At 36.2% G+C, this 22,148-nt stretch overlaps 1 protein-coding gene across 1 annotated transcript in view; it reads left to right on the top strand.

Annotated features, from left to right (window-relative positions):
- The window catches only part of Thsd7a (thrombospondin, type I, domain containing 7A), a 344,637-nt gene that overhangs the window by 192,052 nt on the left and 130,437 nt on the right, over positions 1-22,148 (top strand). The window contains exons 5-6 of the mRNA XM_013019946.1: positions 10,552-10,707; positions 11,902-12,114. Coding sequence (XP_012875400.1) covers positions 10,552-10,707; positions 11,902-12,114 — 369 coding nt within the window. The remainder of the gene's footprint in view (positions 1-10,551; positions 10,708-11,901; positions 12,115-22,148) is intronic.

The raw sequence follows: 22,148 nt of genomic DNA on the forward strand, positions 1-22,148 counted from the left end.
GAAAAACTCTCCCTCTTTGCAAATGACATGATCTTGGATTTAAAGAATCCCATGGACTCCACTCTCAAATTGCTCAAGCTGATTTGAAACTTTGGCAAAGTAGCAGAGTATAAAATTCACCCTCAAGGGCTGGGAAGGTGACTCAGTGGTAGAGCGCTTGCCTTGCATGCATGAGGCCCTGGGTTCAATTCCTCAGCACCACATAAACAAAAAGAAAAAAGCCAGAAGTGGCGCCGTGGCTCAAGTGGTAGAGTACTAGCCTTGAACAGAAGAGCTGAGGGACAGTGCTCAGGACCAGAGTTCAGGCCCCACAACCAGATCCCCAAAAAATAATTCACCCTCAAAAATCAATGGCTTTTCTGTATGCCAACAATGAGAAGAGCATGGCTGAAATCAGAAAAGTAACTCCCTTTGTAATAGCATCACAAAAAATAAAATACCTAGGAGTTAACTAAAGCAGTGAAGGACCTCTACAATGAAAACTTTAAAAACCTGTAAAAGGAAATCAAAGCAGAACTTAAGAAGTGTAAAAACCTCCCATGCTCTTGGAAGGATCAACATCTTGAAAATGGCAATACAAATTCAGTGTGATACCTACCAATATTCCAACCTCATTCTTCAAGGAAACAGAAGAAGCAATCCAATAATTCATGTTGAAAGACCCCCAAATAGCAAAAACAATCTTTAACAGAAATAATAGTGCTGAAGTAATATAAAAACCCAATTTCAACTCTACTACAAAGCCAGAGTAATCAAAACAGCTTGGTACTGGCACAAGAACAGACCTCAGGACCAATGGAATAGAATTGAAAACCTAGAAATGAGCCCACAGACCTATACCCACCCAATCTTCAAAAAGGGAGCAAAAGAGTAGAATGGAAGAAAAACAGCCTCTTCAGTAAATGATGCTGTCAAAATTGGTTATTCACCTGTAGAAAACTAAATCTAGATCCTTATCTATCACCCTGCACCAGAATCAACTCCAAATGGATCAAAGACCTCAGAGTCAAAGCAGACACCCTGAAAACGTTACAGGAAGAAATAGGAGAAACTCTAGGTCTCCTTAGCACAAGCTGAAATTTTCTTAATAGACATGCAGAAATGCAAAAAATCAAAGAAAGGTTGGACAAATGGAATTGCATGAAGCTGCAGAGCTTCTGCATGGCAAAGGACATAGCTAGCAAGATCAATAGAAAGCTCATGGGTTGGGAGAAGAGCTTCACTAGCCATACATAGATAGGGTCAGTCTCATATCTAAAATATACTTGGAACTCAAAAAACTAAATCCCCCAACAACAAATCCTCAAAGAAACAATTGCCCGATAAATAAGTGGGCCAAAGACTTAAAGAAAAACTTCTCTGAAGAAGAAATAAGAATGGCCAATAGACATATGAAGAAATGCTCAACCTCTCTAGCCATAAAAGAAATGCAAATCAAAACAACATTGAGATTCCACCTTATCCCAGTTAGAACGGCTATAATCAAGAACTCTAATAACAACAGATGCTGGAGGGGATGTGGGAACCCTACTGTATTGTTGGTGGGAGTGTAAACTTATTCAACCACTTTGGAAAGTAGTATGGAGTTTCCTCAAAAGACTCCACATAGAACTCCCCTATGACCCAGCTATCCCACTTTTGGGCATTTACCCAAATGATAACAAACAAGATCATACTAAAACTACCAGCATAACTATGTTTATTGCAGCATTGTTTACCATAGCTAAGAGATGGAACCAACCCAGATGCCTCTCAGTAGATGAATGGATCAAGAAAATGTGGTAAATATACACAATGGAATTCTATGCCTCCATCAGAAAGAATGGCATTGCCCCATTTGTTAGGAAATGGAAAGGCTTGGAAAAAATTATATTAAGTGAAGTAAGCCAGGCCCAAAGAAACATAGGTCCCATGGTTTCCCTTATTTTCAATAAGTAGTATGTGTCTGGGACAAGCAGAAAAAGTCAAAAGCTATGTACATATGACTATATAAAATGATGTCAAGTGAAACAAACCCCAAGATAGGGACACAAGTGTTTTGTTTTTCTTTCTTGCTATTGTTTCTAACGTATTTATAAGGCACCAGGTGATTTTTTGTTTCTTTGTATGTTCCTCCCCCTCCTCCCTGCCCCCCATAACCTCTGTTTTCACTGTATTTGATGTAGGTGACCTGCATCTTGTATATACACTTCTCTAATCTGGGGAGAGGAAGGGAAATAACAAAATGCTGAAACAAGGATACAGGTTGACCCAGTGTAACAATGAAATGTACAAGACACTATGTTGAAAAATGAACTTTTCAATTTAGGCAGGGAGGCAGGGACAAGTGTAGTTGTGTAGGTGGGAGGGAAAGGGAAGGGATAGTAGGTGGAAAAACAAAGGAGGCAACAATGCTTGATAGGAAACGTACTCATTCCCTTGCTCATGTAACTGTAACCTCTCTGTACAGCATTTTTACAATAAAAAAAGTATTTAAAATTAATGAAGAGCTAGCCCTTAGGAATGAACACAAGTGACTGGGGAACTCTCCTAGTCAGTCCTCACTCCTTTTCATCTGAAGGTTTTTTTTTAATCTCCTTTTGCCTGAGATTTAAAGGTTTTCTTTATCAGCATATAGAAGCAAGGTAGAGAGATCATCAATATCAAACCATGCAGATTTGAGATCTGCAATGGCAGTAACTTCCCAGTGAAAATGGCAATGTGAGATTAGAAAAGAGTCCAGGAACCTATTACTTATAGAAACATTGCCATGAAAGGTTCTTATGGGCAAAGTCAATGAAAAGCAGTTCATTTTGTTTTGTATTGGTTTTTTTGTATGTTTTTTACTGTAAAAATACTGTACAGAGGGGTTACAGTTACATGAGCAATGTAATGAAACATTTCTATGGAGCATTGTTGCCTCCTCCTTTGTTTTTCCCCTACCATCTCTTCCCTCCCACCTCCACAACTACCCCTCCTTGCATCCTCCCCACCCCCACTGAAGTTGTAAAGTTCATTTTCAACATACTGTCTTGTACATCTCATTGTTACAATGGGTCAACCTGTGTCCCTATTTAAGCATTTTGTTTTTCCCTCCCCCTCCTCTAATTAGAGAAGTGTATATACCAGATGCAGGGCCCTGACATTAAATAAAGTGAAAACAGGGGTTATACGATAGGGGAGGAACATATAAAGTGACAAAAAAAACCCACATGGTACATTATAAATACATTAGAAACAATAGAAAGAAAGAAAAATATTTGTGTCCCTATCTAGGGGTTCATTTCACTTAACATCATCTTATATGGTCATATGTACATAGCTTTTGACCTTTTCTGCGTAACTAGCAATTCTTTCCTAGAGTCCACGAAGCTGGGTTCTGAAATGTGGTATGTGCCATGGAGCATCCTGACATCTGTGGTTAATGTCAGCTTGATTCTCAAAATGTTGCTTTCCCAGAAGATGGTCTCATTAGGATTATCTGAAATTCCTATTTGTTAATGATTCCTATCTCTAGGTTATTCTTGGGTTTCAATATAAATGCTGTAAATCACAGTGTTGGAAGATTGTTCCTAGAAGTCCCTTTCTCTAAAATATTCCCTTCCCTTACAAAGCGTGTCCTTTCCCCACCCCCCACTACCTCCCACCCCCGGCAATCATACTCCACACAGCTACTGATCATCTTCTATATCTGAAGCCAAGCTGACACCCTTTTTGTTAGTGAAGCCACCTGTTCTGTGGACTTTTTCCATGGTTTTCTCCAGTAAGTGAATACACTTTGCAGTCATCATTATTGTAGTTGAACCAGCTCAGCAAGTGTATTGATGTTAGTTGCAAGTCTCCTTTGATTAGATACTCAAATTGTTCCACAGAAGTCACTTTATAAGTTGTTATTCAGCCAAATCCTAAATGGCAAGATTCTTTGTCATCAAAATGAGAAGTGTACTACACTGCTTACTTTAAATAATATTAGCTAGTAACAATGCATTGCTAATTTGGGGTATTGTAACTTGGAATTTGAGTCAGTAAGGGTGTATTGGAAGATTTCAATGTAAGTTTTGTGTATGCCATTCTACAATGTGTCCTCTTTCAAAACAAAACAAAATGGAAGGAACAGTCTCTATTTGTAACTCCGCAGATGGTACATTCCTGAGTAGGAGATGCAGGCTTCATCAAGCTTCATGTGCTGATATAATTTGTGAGATTTAAACCCTAACAATGATTAGGCTTAGGAGATGTATAGTTTGCACAACTCTACATGTGTTTTAATGTTCTTGTCTTATATGAAACTGATTAAGAGAAATTATCTGAGATACTTATTTATTTAAATACTTAAGAAAACTACCATAGTCCTATTAGTTGGTCAAGATGTAAGCACAGTTATTTTTCTAAGCAATTGAGTTTTGATTTTAGATCTCCCGCATACTTCTTAGCACAACCTAGAATATATACAGCTAGCAAATATATCAGTCCTTAAATCTGGAAAAGAACCCAATCAGAGACTGGACTCTCAGAATTTTTATTTTCTTAAATGGTAATAAGATTGAAGACATTGGAGATGGCAAGGTCAAAGAACAATTCCAATAAGATTGAGGAGGGTTTGTGAGAGAAGTAGAATGGTACCAAACTCTCCCCAGCTCTGCAGAGTGAAGGCTGAAGGGAATGGCAATTATCAGTTTCATCATTCCAAAATTTTCCTAACTCCTGATGGACAGCCTTCAGGTAGCAATATAGCTTCTAAGTGCAAGGAGAGTTTGATACTTTATATAGGAAATGTGCTCATGGAAATAGGTTCCATGAACTAATTATGGTACCATGTCTGTTTGTCTTGATATGTTAGCTCTTTCCGTGCTACCAATCTCTTCCATAACTAGAAAAACAAAACTTTAAGTGAGGAGGTAAGAAAAACATTCTTTCATATTTTAACAGAGTAATTGCTGGAATGTTTTCGAAGATCCTTGTCAAAGTTTATGAGGTACTTACAGGACAGTTTTTACCTTATGACGTATCAAAATATGTCAATGACGTCCAACAGAAAAAAAACAAATATAACCTCAATAACCAGGAGTAAGCAAACAGAAAAATCAAGATCTACATACATATACCCTGAATTCGAAGTCAATGACTACTCCTGTAAACAATTTTACTTAAATAGTTTAATGAAAGAAACAAATTAAAACCACTTACACATATCTGAATTGTGACCTAAACACAATTCAAGAGGTTTTCTAAATACAAGATTTCCATGCTCAAAGAAAAGCAATTTGGGATCAAGCAGGATATCAGAGTGAAATCAAGGCTCTCTTCATTAGCTGTGAAGTTAAATACTGAAGATGCTAATTAACATGTTGAAAACGAGCAAAGTGCTTAAGTATGTTTCCTAAATGGAATAATATATTGGATTAAAAGAAGAAACAATTAAACAATAGTTTGATAATGAGTTATCTTTTTCAGAAAGGTTTGGCATTAGCTTTGTAGCAATTAAATACCAAGAGCTAATTTTCTCAATCATTGTTTCAAACACAGTTTTAAAATGTGTTAATCACTGTTACACATAAAATTTACTTAATTTCTAGAATAAAGGCTTACTTTAATTGGTTGACACTAATTCTGAAATGTGAATTTTTTAATGCTCTAGATAAAATATAATAAATATTGAGTAATCTATCCCTAGAAACTTCCTGGAATTAGAGATACTTTGTTTAAATATTCCCCAAATCGCTACTATGTACTTATAATAATTTAAAAAATAAGTCCTACAAAACACTAAGGCAAATAGTGTCCATCATATCGATAAAGAATAAGCACTAGGTATTAATTTTAATTAACAAATAATGTTTTTAAAAGACAGTGCAATGTGAAAGGAAAGCTACTGATTTTTTTTGATGTCTTCAGAATCTCTGTCAACATCAAGCTCCTTTATATTTAATAATAAAGTTTGAGCTACCCCTATGCAGAAACTAAGATTTAAATCGAAGAGAATTTCCTTCAATTTATGAATTGTAATCAAATTAAGCTTGTTTGAGGAAATGAAATAACTGAAGATCAAAATGGATATAACAGGAAAATACACTATCCAGAGGTTGTAATTGACTAAAATGTCCAGCCATTTTGATAAATGGACTAATGAATTATTAAACTTATTGCATTTATTTTAACCTTTAAGCTCTGATAATCTTTTGAATGAGTCCAGGAAAGGCATATTATTACACACATAGGTTGGAAGTAGACTGAGTTTAAGATTTCTGATTAAAAGTATTTTGAAAACATCAAAAACATACTCTCCTGATGAATAACAGTAAAAAGTATTCATGTACTATATTTTCAGGGGCTTAAAACAAAAAATACTTCACTTTGAAAATTAGGTCGTCAAATGGATAAGACACCAACTGGTTTTTTTTTTAATTAAAATTCTTCTGATTTAGTTTTCAAGGACTCAGAGCCAACCGTTGTCTCCATCACAGAACAACAATCAAATTGAATTTCTGAAATACATCGTATGCAGAGCACCAGTAGCTCATGCCTGTAATCCTGGCTACTCAGGAGGCTGAGATCTGAGGATCACATTTCAAAGCCAGCCTAGGCAGGAAAGTCTATGTTAACCACAAAGGAGAGAGAGAGAAAGAGAGAGAGAGAGAGACCAGGATGGAATTGTAGCTCAAGGGCTAGTTTGGAGTACAAAGCTCTGGAAGAGTGACTAGACTCAGGTTTTTCTTCATTTTTGATTTTTTTGAGGCACTGTGTGAAGTTATTTCTTTTTCTTTCATTTTCCCCCCTTTGGTTTCCCTTGTTGTCACTGTATTTGATTTTGGTATCCTGTCCATTGTATATACATTTATCTGATTTGGGAAAGGGAAGGGCAACAACAAAATGGTGAGATAAAGGACAGGGGTGCAACAGGAACACTCACAAGACACATGTTGAAAATGAACTTTACCACTTTGTGGGCGGAGGGAGTTGGGGGCAGGGAAAATGGGAGAAAAACGAGGGAGGAGATCACAATGTTTGAGAAGAAATATATTCATTACCTTACATATGCAACTATAACCCTCTGCACACCACCACCTTGACAATAAATTTTGAAAGAAGACAAGCCCTATGACCAGCATTTCTCAAAAGAAAATGTACTCATTACTTGACTCATGTAACTGTAACCCTTCTGTGCATTACTTTTACAATATTTTTTTATTTTATGTATTTTTATTGTGAAAATACTGTACAGAGGGGTTACAATTACATGGGCAAGATAATGAGTACATTTCTTATCAAGCATTGTAGCCTCCTCCTTTGTTACCTCTTTACCTTTTTGAGAGACAAGTTTCATAGAAATTTACCTAATGATGATATCTTCTAGCCAGACTTTTACTTTCTATCTAAAAATAACCTCTTTTGTCCCAGATAATTAAAGATATCTGCATGTAAAATTCTAAGCTTCCCACAAGGTGATTAAAAATGGAAAAGTCTGTGACCTGGGATCAGTAATATAGCAGGGGAGAGGCCCGATTTAGGATTAGGCCAAATTGGCCTCATGCAGTGGATTTTTGGGAATCTACTGAGGATTTTCCTCACTTGTCATATCAGTTACATCATTAAAAGTTCTTATTTAAAAAATATATAGAGACTTCAGTTTTGAGAAATATTTTTCTCTAAATTTCCAACTGAATTTTAAAACATACTAGGAAATTATGCAGAAAACAAACCCTTTTAAAAAGACTGTAGAAATTGGAGAGGAAAAAAAAATCCAGAAGCTAAAGCTTTCAGGACCTTGGAAATGACATGAGTTCCATGGATTTCTTTGTGCCTCCTCTATTTCAAACTTGGAGCTAAAAATGGAAGTCCAGCAATACCAGAGAGCACAGATTTTAAGGTCCTAACCAATGCTTCTCTAGACAAATTGAAAATAAAGGAACAATTTGACCTGATAAAAAAAATTTTAGCAAAATCATAGAATTTGGCCATGTGCTTACCCACACCAGTAAATACCCACTGTGATGATGCTATAGTGAGATACCCAGCACTCTGGCAGGGGGGTTCAGGGAAGGCCAAGAAGGGAACAGGGCCTTTCATCTCTGACAGCTCCCACCCCCATAATATAAGTGCGACAACTGGGGAATTAAAACACACCCATTCATATAAAAGTGACTACAAATCTATCATTCCATTGTCCCCAAAGATCAGGTAAGATAGATCGACTTTACCCTCACCTTCTAATAACAATGTGTCATACTCTCTTTTCTATGAAGAAGCAAAAGAAAAGAAGGAAAAGGGAAAAGGGCAGGAAAGCAGGAAGGCAAGAATAAAGGAAAGCAAGGAAGGAAGGAAGGAATGCAGGCAGGCAGGCAGGCAGGCAGACAAGTGATAATCTAAAAATTGACTTGGTTGGCTTAGTAGCCAAGTAACATTAAGAGTATTTTGTTTTAACAATATTTAGCAATATTTTGAGTACTTATTTACTATATTCCTGTTTTAGTAGCACAAGATATTGCAACTGATCATTCTACTTAATCCATTCGAACTACACCCAAAGCTAAATTAAACTTCCAAGAAAGCAGGATGTTTCAACCTGTTTCCTTATTACACTAGGCTTTCCTCCTGACGTGTTCAACCCCATGTACAAGAGACATTTTTCAGACTCATATACTTCAGAACCACAGGCCAGTAGACTTCACTTTGTGGAAACCATTATTTCCAAAATGATATAATAATGCCAAGTTTTAAAATGACTTTTGATCAACTAAAAGGAAAAAATGAAGACTTTCTATGCCACCTTTACACAAGTATCTAATTTAAAAGATAGCCTGAAAGATTCCACAAATGACTGTAACTGCAGCAGTGAAAGTATTTGTGTTAATTTGCCACATTACTGTAGATCCTTCTACCTGTGATTCTTAAAAATAGAGCTAGATGAGGTAAGATTGATTGGAATACACTCAAATGTGTGGAAATGTCACTGTAAAATCTGACTGCCCTTGTATAATTCATGTATACCAATAAAACAATTCATTTTTGTGTGGAAAAAAGTGTTACCATGTCCTGTTTACTTTACATGTAGAGTAAGTGAAACATTTATTTGCCATTTGTGGACCAAGAACTTTGACTGTTAAAAAAAATAAAATTTATTCATATTTCGCTTTGGCCTATGCTGTGATGGAAACCCAATAATCCTTATAAACTTGAACAAGAATATTCACTGTGGTACATGCTAAGTAGATTAGCCATGTCTTGTCATTTATTCCCACTGTAGTGTATGTGGGCAATGAGGTGATGAGCACTATTAGCAGGAAAATGAAAACTAAAATCTGTTGGTAAAACAGTAAACATAGAGTAGCATTTAACCAATACAGTAGTTGCGTGTGTTCTGAAATTTAAGGGGTGTACACATACTTGTAATTGTTCTTAGAGTTGAAATAGCAAATGAATATATTCACTACTCTTTTTAACAGTGAGACTACCTTCCTTAAAATAATTTCTTTATGAGATTTCAGATGTGGCTTGGGTTTGCCCTTTCACGTAAGAAGAATAAGAGAACTCTAAGCCTTTGTTATTCAAGGCCTTTATTCTGCAAGTATGAGCAAATTAAGAACTTGCTTTTGCAAAACAGAACATATGACAAGAACATTGACTAGTGAAAAGTCCTCTATATCTATCCCTCTTAAGCAATAACATATGGCAAGAACATTTACTAGTGAAAAGTCCTCTGTAACTCTCCCTTTTAAGCAATATGTGATAGATGTATAGAGAGATAGATGACGGATAGATAGGAAGATAATGGAGCAATGGATCAATGGATTGAAAAGTGGCTGGTAGCTCATTTAAGTCGCTTCTGCAATCACTACAGTTTTACATTATTTTCTCTCATTGTCATTTTCAGCATTCTTATGCCAATACCTGTAGACATATCTTCACATTAATTGCCAAAAAGTATGGTGTGCAAAAGAGCCCAAGTATGTCATAAAAATTGGAAAGTAAAGAAACATTGAGAAGCAATGAATATTCCCTAGTTCACTGGTCAATTTAAGAGAAAAGATAGAATATTTTATTTCAGTCAACTATTCTTAGATTTGGGTCACATATATTATGCAAAGATTCTGGAGAGCACTGCTGAGCCACGAGGCTGGAGGTGGAAATCAGTGCCCTCCTCATATACATGTGGCAAGGACAGGAATTTCAGCAGAAAACACACAGTGACATTTTTACTTATGGGTATTAAATCTGCATGTCTCTTCTCATGTGTTCAATCCTGTAAAACAAGTTATACCTAAACCTACAGCATTCATTGAGTAGGAAAGTGAAATGTATAATTTTTAACTGTATGACTACTTAGTTGTAAAACAGGTAATAAAACAATTTTACAAGACTTCTAGTCCAGTTTTCATTCATGACATTATCCTGATTTTTTTTTCTTTCCGTCCTTTCTTTATGCTAGGATGGAGCCGAGACATTAGAATAAATTCTTGGTGACACATTGTTAAGAATTTTCCTACTCAATACACATAGGAAAATTTTCTTTCTGACCATTCAATTCACTTATGTTAACCGCTAAAGTTATATGAATGTTTTTCTTCCAAACAGCTTCAAAACCAGTGGACTCAAAATTATGCACTGGCCCTGTCCCAAATACTACACAGCTGTGCCACATTCCTTGCCCAATCGAATGCGAAGTTTCACCCTGGTCAGCTTGGGGGCCGTGTACTCATGAAAACTGCAATGACCAACAAGGAAAAAAAGGTATGTAATGGTAATATGACATGTTTGAAACATCCAGAGGCTGAGCTAAATCATCAATTATTTTAAAATGCCACCCTGGAAGAAGAAGAGGAGGAGGAGGAGGAGGAGGAGGAGGAAGAGGAGGAGGAAGAGGAAGAGGAGGAGGAGGAGGAGGACAAGGAGGAAGAAGAAGAAGAAGATTATACCACTCTAGGTTCCTTGTAATTATTGACTTGTGATACTTTCTAGAATGACTAAAGAATATTGATTTCAAAAGCTGAATAAACCTAGTTGAGGGGCAGTGCCAGAAGACTGAAATGGAAGAACGCAGAAAACACAGATGGTTGGTAATTGGGACAAGATCAGCTGTATTTATTAGGCCACCCTGGAGAGCTAAACCTGCTCTTCCCTAACTGCTTAGATAAGCAAATTAATTCATGCAAATGTTTGTCCCCTTATCTGTAAAAGATATGGAATAGTATCCATCACCTGGATTGGCTTTCAAGAATCAATGAGGTGATAAATAGAATTCAAGGTCCAACCCATAGTTAGTGTCCAGTAATTAGAGCTCCTTATTACTTAAGATAATAAAAGTATTTTAAGTGATTATTTTTTATGCAAATGACAGGTCTAAGTGGAGCAGATAAACGTAGTGATTTACTTCATGGTGGGCTTGCTCGCCTTTCAAAGGGAAGTTTTCTACTGGTTCTAGTATATTCACATAGCATGAACAGGCTTCCCATGGAAGGCAGTACCTAGGAGCTGGTAAAGGATAGAGCAGAGCTGTGATCATTCCATATAGGAGCCACAGCATGGACAGTTTAAAATAATGGCCCTTTCATCTGATCTCAAGTATTTCTGAATAATTTGAGTTTTCATTGCTCCTTTGAATGTTCTGTAAATTGAAAGGGTTCAAATTAACCAAAATCTCTGCCACCCCTCTAGGTTCCCCTCATTCCTTAATTCTCAGCAGATGAAATGTACGACTTTTTCTTTTGGTATTATCTGTTCTGTAGTAACCTCTAGCCCAGACTCTTTTTCCTTTGTGTTTACTCATTCATCTATTCAATAAACGGTTTGTGAACTCACATTATGCTGCAATTTGGAGTTACTGTATACCTTAATCCAGCATTAAACCTGGCATTTTATTGAGGTTTCTGAAATATTTGACCCCTGATATTAACATTCAGTATTTTGGTTCCTCCAATGACTCAGGCTTCAAACTAAGAAAGCGGCGTATTATCAATGAGCCCACTGGAGGCTCAGGGGGAACAGGAAACTGCCCTCACTTACTGGAAGCCATTCCCTGTGAAGAGCCATCCTGCTATGATTGGAAAGCCGTGAGGCTTGGAGACTGTGAACCCGACAATGGCAGGGAATGCGGGCCAGGCACTCAAGTTCAAGAGGTGGTGTGCATCAACAGTGATGGTAAGACAGATGCATGACAACATCCATAGCAATCCACTTAACCTCAGGGTTGTGCTGCTACTTTATGTTAAATTCTTGTGTCTTCTCTCATAACTGGTTCTGTTTACAGAGAAATAGATCTTTCTCTCTATGTCTCTCTCTCTCTCTGATGATAGTAATAGATCCAATGAATAGTAACCGAATATTTTAAAATTCAAAAACACAACAGTTGATATAAAGAGTTAAATTGTCACCAGGACAAGAATATATTAAAGTATCAGATTTTAAAATAGCAAGGAAAGCTGATAGTTTTGTAAGTAGTATTGTTATATTTATCACAGAAAATGAAATGTAAAATCACAGCAGATTGCTTGATGTGACCTGAAATATTTTTTGCCCCCACATGATGTATCTTATTTTTATTTATTTCTTTATTGTCAGGGAGATGTACAGAGAGGTTACAGTTACATAAGTAAGGTAATAAGTACATTTCTTGTCACGAATGTGTGTCTTAATGGTAGGATTTAATCTCTGGACTCTGAAGTCGGGTGGCTCCTCACAGTCTAGGGTTTCTGAATGAAACTTCTCCTTGTCGCTGTGGGCCTCCCAGCTAAGAAAGCACAGAATCAGTGAAGAGTATTTTCTGCAAGGAATTTATTTCTTTCCCAGCCAATAGAAATTACTTTGGACATTACAACTAATTCACAACTATCTTGGTATTATCTCTGGCAAATGGTTTTTGCATTCATCCCAAGAACGTTGCTACTGTTTGGAGGAGAAGCTGTACCCTCAAGCAATCCCTGAGTCCTATTTTGAAATCACAGGACACCCCCAAAAACAGCTTAAAACCTTAGGACCTAGCATCTCTCAGGGTTCTTTGAGTTCTCAATGCTGTGTAAGTGCACATCAGAGAAGTAGGAGCAGTAAACCCCAGGGTCCCGTGTTTGACAGTTTATGCTGTTTACAGCATCTGCAAGAACATCCCCATGCCCCCTCAGGGCCCCTGGAGCATCTGGTAACAGACATAATTCCTGCCATTCTATTTTCTTCCAGCAAGCAGAATTGTTTTCTTCTGTGACTCAGTCACTGTTCAGTAGTAAAGAAAGATGCTCTCTGGAGTGAAAGACTGACAGACACTGCTATTACTGAGAAATTAGCTTTTCGACATTGAAACATACAGTGTCTTCTTTGTCTGGCCTCAGCCGTAGCCGTGTAAAACAGCATGAGGTGGAATCGGAGCCAGTGCTTGCTGGAGGCTGAAATGCGAGGACAGAAATTATTGATCCAGATCTTTTGTCATAAACTTTAGCTATTCCTGTCTATTGAAGAGATGATTAGTTATGATACATCCTTTCTTTCGTCTTTCCGTGTTCTATGGTACAGAAAGGAGAAAGAGATTGACAATCTCGGATTGGCATACAAGAAAAGAAAGCAAAAGAAGCAATTTTGGTTTCGCTTCTACTTCCATTTCAAAACCAGATTTGGGCTGGACGTACATAAAGTTCAGTGGTGGAGTGCATGCTTGCCATTTTGAAGATTTATGTTTGATCTTCAATACTTCTAGAAAAGAAGAATTCTGATTTGGATTAGTGATACTCTTCTGTTTTCTAAATTGCTGAAACAAAGGAAAGGTCCTATTTAACTCCCCTGTTGATACTGCTTTTTTTCTTTTTACTCAAGTCACATACATTTTCTTGTCCTTCTAAACATATAGGAGGAATTAAAACAAAAAGTTGACTATGCATGGAATTTCTATCTCTCTGTTATCCATAGAATGCTCAGATCTATCCCATGATGTGCAACAGTTTTCGTGACTATTTGTACAAAAGTTGGGTACATTTTGTAGGAATAGAGGTACCTCCTATTTAAAACTATTAGTAGTCATTTTTATTTTTTATTTTGTAATACAGATGATCATATCTTCTGTTGTATTGTGGAATTAAAAATGAATTTCATATGTCCTATTGTTTTGGAAAGTCATGTTTGTTATAACCAAAAGGCAAATTAGTAATGCACAGCTGATTTATTTTGTCTGCATCACAGATGGAATGAATTAAATAGCAAAGAGGTTTGCAAAAAAAACATTCACTTTATTATTATTGTCTTATACTAGGACATCTCATCCATCATTAAACTTTACCTCCAATAAATTCTTCCCCGAATATTAATTAGTTCATATGCAATTTAATACTTTAACTGGCTTTACTACAGTGGTGCACAAAATCAAGGAAGTTATTTTTTGTATAAATTCAAGATCTGACTATGTTTGAGTCATATCTGCTGATAGAATCCTAGCAAAGTCCTGCAGACCTGTAAATACTACTCCAATGTTATCATGTGGTCAACTACTAAGTGTTTAGCAGCTGCACCAAATGTTGTTTTGTAATTAAATTGGGCCCAGGGAATTGAAGTTGATTAGTAGTGCAGACTCTACCCCCAGGCCTGGCTGCAGTTATGGATTTTGTTTTATAATTAAGTTAAACTCCGACTAGAGACATGAAGAATTAGAGCCTGTGAACCTAGCTAATAATAAAAGGACTTCTTTTTGTCTCCCATATTGCTCACAAAGTTCACAACTTTAGTAGTAACTGAAAACATTTTAAAACCTTACGTTCCTTTTTCTGGACTATATCTTGTTGTCTAGGCTTCCAGGGGTCATTGGGATTTGTTGAGGCTGTTTACTTTTCCAATGATTTTCTAAGGAGCAGAGTGGATGAAGAAGACCAGAGCAGCTGGGGCTGTGTGTGGGGGGATGGTGCAGGTTACATAGAGTCTCTACAGGGGGACCCAACAGAACTACAAACAAAAGGGAGATCAAATGACAATTAGACTCCTCACAAAGATACGTCCTGGACAACAGAAATGCAAAAATCACATGAATGCAATTCCAGATTTTTAGCACAAATAAAAGAACTACTCCAAGCATCTTTATGGGGAAGAATCCTAAAGATATTACACCTTTGAAAACACCTCAATTCTGCCCTATTTTAATTGTTTCTACATGTATGTGTTTTATTTAAAGGTATAACTTTGGCAAGCCAATAGTATTTTGATTCCCCAATTGGTTGGTTAGTGTCAGAATAAAAACCATTAAGCTGGAGATGGTAGCAGGTGGGGGGGGGGAATGCATGGTGTTATTCATTCCTTCAGACTATATAAACCAAATATTGTTCCCACATTTTTCCTGGTTTTGTTGAAAATAGTAAATCATGTCACCCATCTGCACTATCAGTTTTTAACACTGATCCAGGTGAATCCCAAAAACAATCTTCTAGTTTGCATTCTATTGTTTTATAACATGGTGGGTCTCCAAATTTTAAATGTACTCTGTCTCTTTATAATTTTTTCCACACTAATCAAAGTTAATACTCTCATAATTGACCAAGATTTATTTTTCCCTGTTACTTTGCTGTTGTTTTAGAGGTGGCATAAAGGGGGGTTACCTTTACATACATCAGTCAATAAATATATTTGATCAAGATTTTTTATGAAATCAAATATTCTGGAGGTATGGTATTGTGGTGGAGTGCCTTCCTGGAAAGTGGAAGACCCTGATTTCAAACCCAATGCTGCCAAAAAGAATAAGAAGCTGAACAGCAAAGCGGGCGTTTGTCAGATTGTGTTTTTCTGTGAACTGAGAGAAACAACTTAAGGGAAAAATATACTATTTTACTCATAGTTCCAGAGATTTCAGCCCATCATGTATGGCACATGCAGAATGTATGGCACAGCAGAGCAACTCACATCATGGCAGGTAGGAAACAGAAAATGAGACTCATACTAGCAGGTTCTTCTGTTCCTCCATTTTATCTCATCTAGGTCCTCAGCTTGTGGAACTTCTCCCCTTAGTTTATCCTCTCTTGAAACATCCTCACAGGTGCATCTAGAGGTGTACTTTACTAATTTGGTCATCTATCAATCCAAGTACAACAAGGTTAGTCATTACAGAAGATGTGTGTCTTCTGTGATGAACCATCCTCAGATTCAGTGATTCATTCATTAGAACTCAAATGATTCAGCATACAGTTGTACTTTCAACTGCTCTATTACCATCAGCAAAAGTCAAATGCATACTGGGCAAAGTCCAGAGAAAATGCACCCACCTAGGATAACAGTGTGTAGTGACAATGTGTTTCCTTGCCCACCAGTGAAACTCACTGAGACAGGAATGCAGCATAAAATCACCTACCACATACCACATTAGAGTCTATCACAAAGTAGATTCTCAATGTAAACTATACTTTATGCACAGGGGTCACTCTTTTCATATGGAGAATTGTGAAATTCTTTAGAAATTCATAGACCCAAATTCAGGCCAAGGGTCAACCTTATGAATAAGAGAAGCTAAGGATAACAGTCTCTGAACTGCTGTATGACCCCTTTTCTACCCAGAAAAAAAAAAATAAAGACTCCGTTTGTCAAAAGTGAAAATTGAACCTTAAAGATTGATGTTTTAGAAATGAAGAAGCTGATTCTTTGTAAACATTCTCATCTTTATCAGTGGCCCACAACTGCTATCTGAAAGGAGGAGGGTAAGTCCCAGATACTTCCAGCTCTTCATATTAAGCAGACAGCCCTAGGGCTTATGAGCAATCAGCCAAAGGTGAAGAGTCAGGCTTTTGGAACTGCATCGGAAATTGGTACAGAAATATTCCAGAAATACTGTCCATTACAGGAGACACTCCAATAGTAGTGGGAGTAATGTGCATTGATAAATATGTAGTCCTCTCTACATTACCTTTATCTTAACAAGATACAGCAGCTGGCTCTGAAAATAAAGTAGGAGCACCTTTTAATTTACTTCTGGCAATATGAGAAGAGATACCAGGAATTTGCAAGTGGTAAAATATTTGTAAGAGTAAGAATTCAGCAGGAGAAAGAGAAAAATGTTGAAGAATGCTGACACAAACTAGAAATCTCCCCACATATTAAATATGTGACTCAATGTCAAAGTGATTTCATATACTACCAGTTTCTTGATGTCTGGTACCGTCTTTTGCTCTCAGAAGTTTGGACAATGAGTTGTATGATTACCTCAGAAATTACTGGTAATGTTTAAAACAAAGAAAAAAAGAAAGCATTAAGAAAAATATTAGCTACATGAACATCATTGGAAAACATAAACCCCTTGCCACACAGGAGATTCTTGGATTTCTGATCTAAAGTATTTCTAAGCCTAGAAAACATGAAGATCCACACTCTACAGATTTTAAAATTGTTTAATATTTGAAAATGCTTGGATATCTTTTTTGCATTCTTAAAATTGAAAAAATACATTTGTAAATATTTCTGCTTCTTTCTATTGAGGAATACACTTTATGCTTTATTTTATCATTAGTTGTATCAGGAATAGACAAGAACATCATAATATGTAAAAAGAAATAATAGAAAGGTAGAAAAAATTTGTTTAACTATAGAATAGATTTAAGATTTGCTTTTACAATTTAGGTGAGAGCTCTGAGCTCAGATCAGTACAATTGTCCATGGAGCAAGATGAAAACATACTGATTGCACAAGCATTCTCTGGGACTGGATTCTACTTAACACAGATTACACAGCCATTACATGGAAAAGCCAATCTTTTAAATGAATCATTTTTTTCATAATTTAAGTAATTAATCAGCTAACAAGTTTCCTTCCTGTAGAATGCTTTACCATTTAATGTGTTTGGAATATAATTATGTTGAATACTATGCTTAACTCTAACGTCTCATACAATTAGAATCATCTAACAATATTGGTTGGAGTTTGTTTCCTGCAATTAGCCTGAGATACTTTATTCAGTTTGTTGCAAAGATGAAAGTCATTATAGCCTTTTAGAAAATGTAATACAACAGAGGATACTTCTGTGTTACTTCGTAATGATCACATTTTATACAAGACTTAAAAAAATCAGTTATCAAATTTCCTGGTTTGTCTCTAGTCAGTTTATATCTCTACATGTATTATAATACACTTTGATGTATCAGTAATATATATTTATTTTTCCTTTGTATATACCAGCATGATTAACCCAAAGTTCTTTTGAAGAGTAATGTCATAACAGAATGTGATTCTATAAAGAAATTTTCTTTTCTTTTCTTTTTGAAGTAGAGCAGATTTAGTAAAGACTGAAGAATGTCAGGTGCTGTAATCCTAGCTACTCAGGAGGCTGAGATCTGAGGATCGAGGTTCAATGCCAGCCTGGACAGGAAAGTCTGTGAGAATCTTACCTACAATAAACCACTAGAAAACTGGGAGTGGTGCTGTGGCTCAAGCATTAGAGCGCTCGCCTTGAGTTGAAGAGTGCAGGGACAGCGTCCAAGCCCAGAGTTCAAGCCCCATGACCGACCAAAAAGAAAAAAAGACTGACGAAGCTTTTACTAATAACTAAATTGAATTTTAACATTAAACAATATGTCTTCCACATTGACTCTTAGCTACCACAGATAGCAAATATAAGAGAAAAGAGACTTTTCACTTTGAGTTATCATTATGATGTGGCAGCACAATCCAGAGCAGCAGTTTTCCTTGTATCTGGGTTAGCGAATAGCAGATTTGATTTGTTTCAATCAAATTAGGCAGGCATTTAATTATTAGACCTATGAGATATATCTCATTCCTTGACATTATCCAACTTTGTGTATTCTTCTTTGATTCCATTTATGATGAAACTCTCATTTGGTATGAACCTCCTTACAGTCAGTGATTCAACATTTCTGAATCTCTTCCCACCTGTCAGGTCCTGCATTAGTGAATGCTTCTTCCGCAGCAAATGGTCTCACAATCAATGGCTAAAAGTAGGAGCCAGATTTCTCATAGTAAAGGAATAAGGATTTGTCTTAACACTTCTTAACACCATCCCACTCAGCAGGTTGTCAATAAATCTGTGATCCATCACTAATGTATTTCTTTTTCTAATTTCATGTTGTCAAAAAGTTACCCTCAATTTCTCCTTAGCTAAGCTTTTGTTAATACAAATTCAAATTTTGTCTGATAAATCCTGACACCAAATTGTACACTCTATTATATCCCAATACACCTTCAAATTCCAGTACTCTCAAGTCCTAGAGCACTGGAGCAAAATAGCTGTTACATAAGAAGAAAATATTAAATAAACATGGAGTCATAAAATATGAAAACTTGAGAAATCCTCTTGTATTATTGTATCATTATAATTGTTTTTAGTTTTTTTTCCAGATTTGGATTTTTTGGAGTACAACAATTCCCCATGAGTTCAAAAATGAAATGTATTATTATCACTCCATTAATACAACAAAGTATCTAAGATAATCAGCTTATGAAGAGAAAAGATTTACTGTGGCTCACGGCTTATTCAGATTCTAGTCTGTGATGATGGGACTCATTGCCTCTGGTAGAAGTGATGGGTAGCAATGGCTGGTAGTATATAGTGAAGCCAAACCACTTATCTCACAGCCAGGAAGCAAAAGAGGAAAAGAAGAAGGTACTGTGTTCTAGTATAAGAACTTGAACACAGAACCTCAAGCTTTCACTCAGCTTTCTTACTTATGGCTGATGCCCTACCACTTGATGCTGTTGTCTAACACTTTTCTCTGGTTAATTTGACATGCAGCCTCTCAAAGTTTTCAGCTGGACTAGATTCAAATGCCTATCTTGCATCTGCGCCTATTGAATAGCTAAAATGACAAATGTGAGCCACCAGCACCCAGCTCCAGGATACTTCTTAAAGTTCCTACAACTCTTACCAGGGCCACTCTGGACACCAAGCTTTCAGAATATGGAATATTCAGAATATTCTATTGTGGACTTCGTCATGTTATCTAGCATGTTCCTTGACTTTTTTGTGTCTAAATTTCCTCATCAGTGAAATGAATTATAATATAATCACTATGCATAATGTTGTTGTGGAGTATGAATGAGTCAATAGCTAAATGCTACAAATTGTTCCTAGCACATAATACGATCCATTGAATTCTATGTGCTGCCCATTATTCCTTTGAGTCATCTGTAAAAAAGGAGTTAGCTAAACACAAAGAATCTTCATCTTCTTTATGGATTTGGTTTAAAAGCATTTATTAGTTACTTATAACTGATCAAATCTCATTCATGTTTATAAGACATTCATGAAATAAATGATTTTTTTAAATCACATGACTGTGTCCTCGAAAACTGTTGCCAAAACTATTAGGTATTGGAAATTATAGACCTATATTAGTAAAATTTTAAAATAGGAAATGATTTTCCCCAAACCTAAGGAGACAGTTTTCTGAATTAACCATTGCTTTGATTTTAACTATTATTCAGATAGTAGGGTCTTTTTGAAGAGAATTAAGGTTCTTTTGATGAAGTTTGTGAAAATTATTGTGGCAATGTTATTAGAGCACATATAAAATTTTTATTATTTGGAAACTACCTTAAATTTAATCTATGTAAGATAAAGGAATATTAAGGTAGACTGGAAAAAAATAACAAGAAAGGAAAGCTATAATAATCATTGAACTTTAAGACTGTTAGTACTGAGCATTTAAATTAGTTGTTAGCAGGGAAAATATATCCTCCAGGAAAAATCACCAAGAAACCGCACTGAGAAACAAAAGAAAAGATATTACTCACTTGTGATTCTCAATCTGAGATTGTTGGAATGGAAATGAGCTATAAAAAGCCACAAAATCAATATAATAGTACACTTTTTTGACATTCTTACTAATATGGTAACAGATTTTAAAAAACTAAATTGAAGTAACTTTACTAGTTAAATTGAGTCAGGCAGTGGTGGTTTATGCCAATAATTCCAGTATTTGGGAGGTTGAGTTCCAAGGACAATCTGGACTACATAGTGAGACACAGTCTATTCTCTCTCTCTCTCTCTCTCTCTCTCTCTCTCTCTCTCACACACACACACACACACACACACATAAATGCTAAAGGCATAAAATTATAAAAGATATTAATCTATGATATAAATTAATCATATGCTGTTTGCCCCTTGAAAATGCATTCTGTCTCTTCTGTCATTATCTTGTATAGCTCTGCTTTCTCTATGATAAGTTCATTTACTCTACACATCTGTTGGGAAGTTGGCTAGGTTTGATCCCACCTCTCATCCAAGATAGCCATCTTCTAGGCCACAGCAACAATGTAAAATACAGGCATGTGACTCTTTGTGGACCAGCAGAGAGAATACACACAAGAGCTTGGTGGAAAAGAACTAGGTGGACAATAGAGAATGTGGCATTTCCACGGTATGAAGTTGACAATAAAAGGAAGAGTAAAGAGATACAGATGTTTGCTAGTGTCATTTGAACCATTATATCAATCCTCTTGTGAAGCTTGTTTTTTATTTGTTTGTTTCACATGTGATTTTTTTTAAGAGACACTTTTACTATGTAGACAAGGTTGGCCATAAACTCAAAATCCTCTTACCTCAACCTTCTGAATATTATATTTTGCACTTGTTATACAGGTGTTTTACCTGTGGAATCACACCCCTACCACATTTTGCTTTAGTTATTCTTCAGATATTGTCTCAAACTTTTTACCGGGGTTTAGGCTTGGCCCACATCGCTAAGATTATAGCTATGTACCACTATAATTAGCTTATTTATTGAGATGGGTCTTGTGTACTTTTCGCCCAGGCTAGTCTCAAGTCATAATCTTCCCAATCTCCTTCTCCTGAGGAGCTTGTATGATAGTCTGATTCCATTTTTAATCTATATCTAATGCAATGACCAAAACAAGTAAAATATATTCATTATTTTTATTCTCAAAGAGGACTAAGTATTACACAAAGAAACTAGACAGTCCGTTGTTGTTCGAATGAGTGACAACCTAGGTTTCTAGTCTCATATATATCCACAATGAAGTTTAACAATGGTTTACACTATTTTTTCTTAATACATCTATGAGAATATTTTTCAAACCCTCAAAATTATTCTAAGGGGAACCCATCATAGGATTTCTTTTTTTTCTTTCATTTTTTTCATTGTGAAAATACTGTACAAGAGGGGTTACAATTACATGGGCAAGATAATAAGTACATTTCTTATCAAGCATTGTAGCCTCCTCCTTTGTTTCCCCTTCCCATCCCTTCCCAT

Source organism: Dipodomys ordii, unplaced genomic scaffold (assembly GCF_000151885.1).
Source record: "Dipodomys ordii isolate 6190 unplaced genomic scaffold, Dord_2.0 Scaffold48, whole genome shotgun sequence".
NCBI lineage: Eukaryota > Metazoa > Chordata > Mammalia > Rodentia > Heteromyidae > Dipodomys > Dipodomys ordii.